General features: G+C 35.3%; 1 protein-coding gene across 3 annotated transcripts; it reads right to left on the reverse strand.

The window, feature by feature from the left end:
• Nucleotides 1-123: 123 nt before the first annotated feature.
• On the reverse strand, nt 124-5,126 carry LOC107002662 (calcium homeostasis endoplasmic reticulum protein). 3 transcript variants are annotated; one of them, XM_015200776.2, is made up of 4 exons: nt 4,993-5,126; nt 2,676-3,689; nt 1,223-1,497; nt 124-1,073 (listed from the first exon to the last, which is right to left on the reverse strand). In XM_015200776.2, exons 2-4 carry the CDS (start codon nt 3,662-3,664, stop codon nt 319-321), a joined length of 2,019 nt encoding a protein of 672 aa, XP_015056262.1. In that variant the 5' UTR covers nt 3,665-3,689; nt 4,993-5,126; the 3' UTR covers nt 124-318. The 3 variants fall into 3 exon arrangements, with proteins under 3 accessions (XP_015056262.1, XP_015056263.1, XP_015056264.1); XM_015200777.2 differs by having other exon boundaries at nt 2,676-3,666; nt 4,993-5,105; XM_015200778.2 differs by having other exon boundaries at nt 2,676-3,669; nt 4,993-5,090.
• Nucleotides 5,127-7,437: the final 2,311 nt, after the last annotated feature.

Consider the following 7,437-nt stretch of genomic DNA (forward strand, 5'->3'; position numbering starts at 1 on the left):
TCAAAGGTAAAGGTAAAGAGAATGTTTCCGATGACCCTCTTGGCTCAAGGAGGAATGACAATATACCATCCATGCAAAACATTTCGATAGCATCCACAAAAAAAATAGGAGGAAAAAAGAACATCTGAAAGATCAATTGGACAAATACTATTGCTAGTTGTTTAGTAAAGGAAGAGTGGGTAGAGCTCTCATTTTGTTACATGAGGCGAGGTCATTCAATATTCATCTCAATTTACAACAAAATAGACTAGATACAGTCTTAGTCCACTCAACAGTAGATCAAAGGGAAACGGAATAGTCTTAAAATTATCGCTTAAATCACCTCGTAGCAGTTCTTGCACTCATTGATGTATGATAATTGGTGCTTCTATCTTTCCTGTAAGAAGTGTAAACATCATCATATTGATTAGGTTCGTTTGGATTGGCTGTGGCTCCAAGTCCTAATCGTCCAGAGGTATTCGATCCAGGTTTCTGCGGAATACTTCCATCAGGATAGGTCCCAGTTTCCGGATCAACTTGAAGGTTTAGAGGTGGAGGAATGCAAGCTCCTCCCTTCCGGACAGGAGAGTCTCTCTCATAGTCATCGTAATCGTTGGCTGATTCAGATTGTTTAATAGGTCCTTCTGATGGATTCACTTCTCCAATATCTCTAAAAAATTTAGACACCCTTTCAAGAATTTCAGATTCTGACACAGTCGAGGGTGGTATGACGGTGGGAATATCCAAGGGGCTCATGGGAGAGTAAGGCACCCCACTACCAATCTGCATCTTCCTGACCATACCAGGAATCAGACCAGGAGGGAACAAGGGGTACGGAGGTACTTTTTCACCTACATTTGCAATTGATGCTGGTGTCAGATGAGCTGCCGGTTGTAGATTTGCTGGTGGAACAGAAGATGGTATAGGCATTAACCCAGGAAATCCAGTAGGCGGAACAGCACCAGCATGAAATTGCTGTGGTGCAACAGATGGTATAAGAGGAATTTGTTTGCCTTGATCAGCTAGATTTGCTAAACTTTGCTGGTCAGGCTTCCACTGAAAACTACTCTGATTTGCTGCCTGGTGCATTAATCCTAGGAATCCATAAACAAAACCGTAAGAAATACAAACAAGTGTATATTTTTGCATTTGCAACAAACAGTGCAGAACGTTCTTTTGTTATGAATATCTGATATTCCACATCTTGGTACTCCAGACTCCAGCTATAAAGGCAAAAAATTACCTGCAGCAGCAGAAGTATCTGGCATGATTAATTCCTTTGGAGGAACAGAAAAATTTGCAGGGATTCCACCTATCATCTCATTTTCAAGTGCACGAATAGTATCCTGATCATAAACCTCCTTCGTACCCCAAAACTGTAGAATTTTTTGAAGCCGAGATTGATTTTCTTCCTTGTTTTGAGGGTTGTGGTATATCCTCGCAAGCATGGGACCCAAAACAGGCTTAAAAGCAAGTGCCTCATTGTCAAGCTCAGGAGGATTAATTCGTCGCTGCAAGCTGCACAATTCAGAAAATAAAATGAGAATACAGCTGAGTATCATTTCCGTTAGTAGGGAGGGTTTACCCAGAAAGATAGTGAGAGGATCAAGTGTACTAAACCAAATAGTTTTCTTGACAAAGTACAAAAAATGTAGGAATATTTTTAGACACCTCCCATCAGGTTTGGCTTTGTAGCACTGATCTCCCTTGTGATTTATGATATTATGTTTATTTCCCTTATGTTGATTTCCTTGTAACATTCTTTTAATAGATTTTATCATTAACATAGAAAATTGTGACCAGGCTAATATATCCTTTCTGATACTCTTTGTTTTATTAATTCAATATATAATTTGGGCAAAAAGCACACATATAAAAGAAGCATACCAAAAAGTTGAAAACATAAACTATATGGTTTTCTTCGAACAACACCCAATCATCAATACCTAAAGAGAACAGTTCAGAGTGGCAAACGTAAATTGTGCTCCAAAACCAACAAACACTGAATACATCAAAATAAATGATGCATATAGGCTACTCATCATAAAAAAAGTGATGTCGGTAGGCTACTTTCTTATAGGATTCTTACATGCGCCCATCACTACCAATGGTATCTCTACCTTCAAAGATGACGTACACTCAGAGTTCATTAGTTCTTGTTGACATCAAATTAGAAATTTTAGCAAAAATTTCTACCATCTAACGTACCCCAACTGCCCATGCTACCACCTTTGAACCATTATCCAACCAGCAGTAACAAATTTCTACAAGCATAGACCAAGCATTTCATCCTAAACACCAGTGTGCCCCGTCTCAGCTCTATTGTACTACTTCTGCTAGTTTGTAAAAAAAAATATTATTCAAAAAAAGGGCAAAGAGATTTATAGGTTGGTACAAAGCAAGGCATTAATCACAAGAATTAGCCAATAAAAATCTATGATGGTCCCTATGCATCTTGACAGTCAAGAGTAATTTCAGAGTGTCTTCCTTTTATTACAATTTACAAGACAAACTTGATTTATCTTAGCTAATAGAAAAAGTCAATAATATACACCACAGAAGCAATAAGAAATATTTTGCACTTGAGGAAGTTTAAAAAGAAAAAGGAAAGCATAGACAAAAGGAAGGAGAACTCAAGAGTTAATATATCTAGGAGCTTGCAGTAAATCATTAAGCACCAAGATATCAAATGTTACCTATCAAATAAGATGTCATTGGCAAGATAGACTATATGCAGTTGCCTCTCCGAATCATCTATGGAAAACACCCTGTCTCTGAGCGCCTCAGCCAAAGCAGGTACAAATGGAGATCTCTGCATAAACCAACTCTTGGCACCTTTAATTGACTCTTTCGTACCAGTAAGATTATTTATGACATTACTAAGCTCCATCTCTACATCTGATGGAAGAGGCCTAGATAGACCTTTGAAAGGCCCATATGAATGTTCATAATCTGCTCGGCTAAAAGGCTGAGAATGATGCTGATCATAAAATGGTGGGAAAGGGGGTCGATGCAAATGGGATGGACCTAACATTGCAGCAGAAGCATTGGAGGCATTATATGGAGTTAAGGGTGACGGACTCATCATAGGATTTGGTGGATGCATCATAGGCAATGAAGAGGATGGGAAAGGAGGATTGAAGGCCCCACCAGGGGGGCGAGTAGACATCCAAAGCTTATAGCGATAGTAATAATGACCTTCACCACCAAAGAGGAAACTGTAAGCAGGATTGTCTTGCTGCTTTTCACGGATCATGGCTTCAAACTCAGGACCATTCTTGACAGCATATTCAATTAATTTATCAATACGCTTTTGGAGTTCAGGATCAGATGGTGGAGGAGAAGGAGGTGGAGGAGAATCATACGGATTGAAAAAAAGTGATGGAACAAGATGAGGAGGCATGTGTGGTGGAAAAGCAGGAGGTGGTTGTTGTTGCTGCTGAAGATGAAGAAGATGTGGAGGGGGTGTATGCGGATGGAGTTGTGGTTGCTGCATAGGGCGAGGGTAAGGGAACTGTTGAAGAGAAGAATGTGGGCCTGGAAATGGAGGACCATGAATTGAAGGAGGAAATTGTTGATGTTGGGGATGAAAACCAAACTGTTGTTGCTGTTGTGTGTTAGCTGCTTGGTGCTGCTGTTGAGCAAACGCCATGGCAGCTGCATAATCAGGAGCTTGTCGATCCATAACTACTAACAAAAATTAGCAGGACCTGAATATTAGAGCAGTGCGAAGTCCCGCATTAAAACATAATCAGCTAAACTAAAAATTATATAAAAACAGAACTTGACTCTGGCAGAAGAAAATGAAGGGGTGGGAAAGGTACATAAAAGTGAACAAAGAGATGCATCAAAAAGAGAGCAGTAAAAAATGCTTTCCGAATTCATAGCAGCGCATAAAAATATATTTTTTTTTCTGATTTAGCACAAGTGATAATAATATACATGCTTCATTTTTGTTATCTTTCGGAAATAAGAATACATTCTAAGAAAGACAAGCAGCTCAAACCACTTCATACTGCCTCATATGACTCTAAACCTCAGACAGGGGGAAAGAAAAAAGGTTTTGACAATGTTCAACCTGATAAGAGAAACGCCCAGAAGGAAAATACTCACTTACTTGGTCATTTATCAAGCAGAAAAAGAGGTTTCTTTTCCTGTTGTTCAGGACCAACTTATGAAAATGGGAACTACAAATGTTTCACTTATTCAAAAATCCTTGATAAAACGATTGCAGACAAGATGAGGAAAACTTCACAGCTGCAGAAACTACAAAATTTCCAGCATATATGGTTTCAGAGGTTTAAGACACACAATTTTAAGTACTTATTTTCATCTTCACACGTGATTCTTCTGTAGTTAAAAGAAAGAAGCAAGCTATACCCAAAAAAAAAAAAAACATCTCTAATCTCACTGACCTTTACAATGAGCTTTCATTTTGTTTGAATTATAATGCTTTATTGACCTTGCATGCTTGCATATGTCACAAAAAATTAACGAACTATACTAATACCCTCAACAATTACTAACAATCAATTTCTCCAACATCCAAGCGGTACCAACTAGGATTGACCCTTAAATAACTCCCGTCACACCAAACACACTTGGTTGTTATTCAACACTCCCATTAATCGAATTTCTTACATAATAGGCTGCTAAGCTCAACCCAAGCGTCAGTGTCAATGCACTGATTTGAATTTTAACAAAATCTATCCAATTCTAATTTTCAATTACTTAGGTTTAGAACGTTTGAAATAAAATCACTTGGGCGCTTAATTCAACCAACACAAAAAAGATACAGTTCACTCAACGATTGTTCCTTACAGGGAGGAGCATTGTTTATTCCTTTCTCCGTTTCAATTGATTTATTATACTTGCAATTTTAATCAATCCAAAAAAAATGTCTCTTTCCCTTTACTACACAACAAATTTGAAGCTATTATCAAATTAATAAGCTAAAATAAATCATATATGCAAGTAAGAAGAATCATATAATAAAAACTAGAAGGAACTTACAACTGAATTTCGTCGCCGGCAGGCGGAGTTCGCAGCTCAGGGAAGTGGTGGCAACGTAGCCGAAGGAAACTGAAAATTGGGGGATTCGGAGCCCATATGTTCAGCTACAAGTAAACTTGGGCCTGGTAGAATTTGAGATCCACGAGCCATTCCTTCCAATAGGCCCAACTACTTTAATTTTTGGGGAAATTTTCATAATAAAAAACTATAGTATATGAGTTTAAGGGCAACTTTCACATATAGCAAACAAAAAATTCATATTTGTATGCTATATTAAACTTTGCATAATTGCGCTCCATAGCAAACATAAAACTGTATAATTTGCTATACATATACAACTGTATAATTCGCTGGCCTAAATTTTATAATTCACTGGCCTATTTCGCTGCAATTGTATAATTTATTTTGCATATAGTTGAATCGAATTAAAATATATATATATTGCATAATTATAAGTGTATAGCAAGAAGATATATGTTTTTCTCGCTTTATACAAAACAGAAACACAATATATACACTTCTGTTGTATAAAGCTAGGAGAAAATTGTATTTCACTGCAATTGTATAATTCGCAATTGTATAATTCGTTGGCCTTTTCTCTGCAATATTTGAAGTAAAATGTTTGTAAATTGTATAATTAAGTGTATAACACGAAGATATACATTTTTGCATGTGTATATACAATTTTCTCTCGCTTTATACAAAACAGAAACAGAATTATACACTTCTGTGTATAAAGCGAGAGAGGCGAGCGAGAATGGAGAGTGACGAGCGAGATTTTTGGGAGAGAGACGCTGGCAGAGAATGGAGAGTGGCGAGCGAGATTTTTGGGAGAGAGACGCTGGCAAATTTTAGCTAATGTTTGCTATGGAGCACAATTAAATCAAACCCTAGCTATTCCATTTAATTTAGGTTATTACTTTGCTATTATATACAATTTTCCCTTTATTATATCGTTCAACGATAAATACTTTTGTTATCTACATAACATAGCTACTCTTTTCTCTTTTACTTTTTTATAAAAAAAAAGAGTTCTAGCGCATTTATATCACGGATATAGTTCAGATTGTTTTCATTAAATGTGCAACTTTTTAGTTGATCCGAGTAATTAATGTAATAATATGATCAATTACATTAATTTTTGCTATAAAATTATAAATGGGATAGTTTTTTTTCCATCCTATCACTAGAGCTAGAATTAATGGAACTCTCAAAGCGACTTCTTAACCACATATGAAATGAGACCTCAGATTAAAGACATAGTATCAATTATTCCAACACAACCCACGATAATTACATTAAAAAAAATTTACCATAAAAAAAAATACTAATCGTCACATTTTTTATTAGGTCAGGCATAGAATTTAATATGGTAATCTAATTAGCAGCTCGTATAATCCCTTATTTCAACAATAGTTGTCATGTTTCACTTTTTGAACCTTTGATCAATATTCTTTTGTCATGTCTCAATGAAAAAAAAAAATTACAAACTCACAATACTGTTTGTATATTTTTTTATCATCCAAATTTTAGTTTTTTAAATAATGAATTAATCTAATCAATTTACTTTCAAATACTAATTAAATTGACTTTTGAAAAATTAAACATGACAACTATTTTAAGACGGAAGGAATATACTTTTAAGTTCTTAATGATAACAAAAGAAAAGTTAGGTTCACATCAGTGTTTGAAACTTAAGTACGTAGCTTTTGAAATTATGAAAACGTTATAAATATTATGAAATGATGTCAAATGTTTTTGAAACAAGTCAAAATGGAAGGAGCATTTAGATTGAAGTGATATGTGATATTTTTGTAGTAAATAGGCATCTTTTGTTGAACTTTTTTTTTTTTTTACCATTCAAAGTTAGGCATAGAAATAATATAGTGAGATGTCATTTTGATGTATTTCATTTGAATTTTTCCACTTTGGTTGGTGACTAATCTGTCCAATTCATCAATAATGTTTGAATGATAAAAGATAAAGTCCAAAGTCGGCAACTAATTTGACATCTTGAAGACCCTTTGTGCTTACTAATCACACTCACTAAAAAAGTTATAATAGGATTATCTAAGTTCCTTTATTTTTAATTCAAACGTTTGTATTTGAGTTTTAAATATAAAAAAAAAATATATTGAAAGCGTTCTGAAAGGACCAATCAATGCTTAATCGAGAAATAGTCGAACTTGTTTATACATATAGAATGAGAAACTAAAAAAGAAAATGTTATCACTTTGATGGTGACGTTACTATCATTTAAAAAGAGGCATGCAAACTATGCGCACCCTTAAATTTCATCTCTATAGACGTCATGGGGCTTTTAAGGGACCACTCTTGTTATAGAATATTAATTATTTTAGACCATAAATTTTAAAAACTCTTCAACACCATCACATAAAATTGAAACGGTGAATAAGTGTTTATTTAGATAGACGATCCTTTCAA

Source organism: Solanum pennellii, chromosome 10 (genome assembly GCF_001406875.1).
Source record: "Solanum pennellii chromosome 10, SPENNV200".
NCBI classification, from domain to species: domain Eukaryota; kingdom Viridiplantae; phylum Streptophyta; class Magnoliopsida; order Solanales; family Solanaceae; genus Solanum; species Solanum pennellii.

Coding starts and splice junctions, on each gene's coding strand:
- LOC107002662 (XM_015200776.2), bottom strand. CDS start 3,664: ATGGATCGACAAGCTCCTGATTATGCAGCTGCCATGGCGTTTGCTCAA. Junction 1,498..2,675: donor AATGACATCTTATTTGATAG/GTAACATTTGAT, acceptor TGAATTGTGCAG/CTTGCAGCGACGAATTAATC. Junction 1,074..1,222: donor AGATACTTCTGCTGCTGCAG/GTAATTTTTTGC, acceptor ATGGATTCCTAG/GATTAATGCACCAGGCAGCA.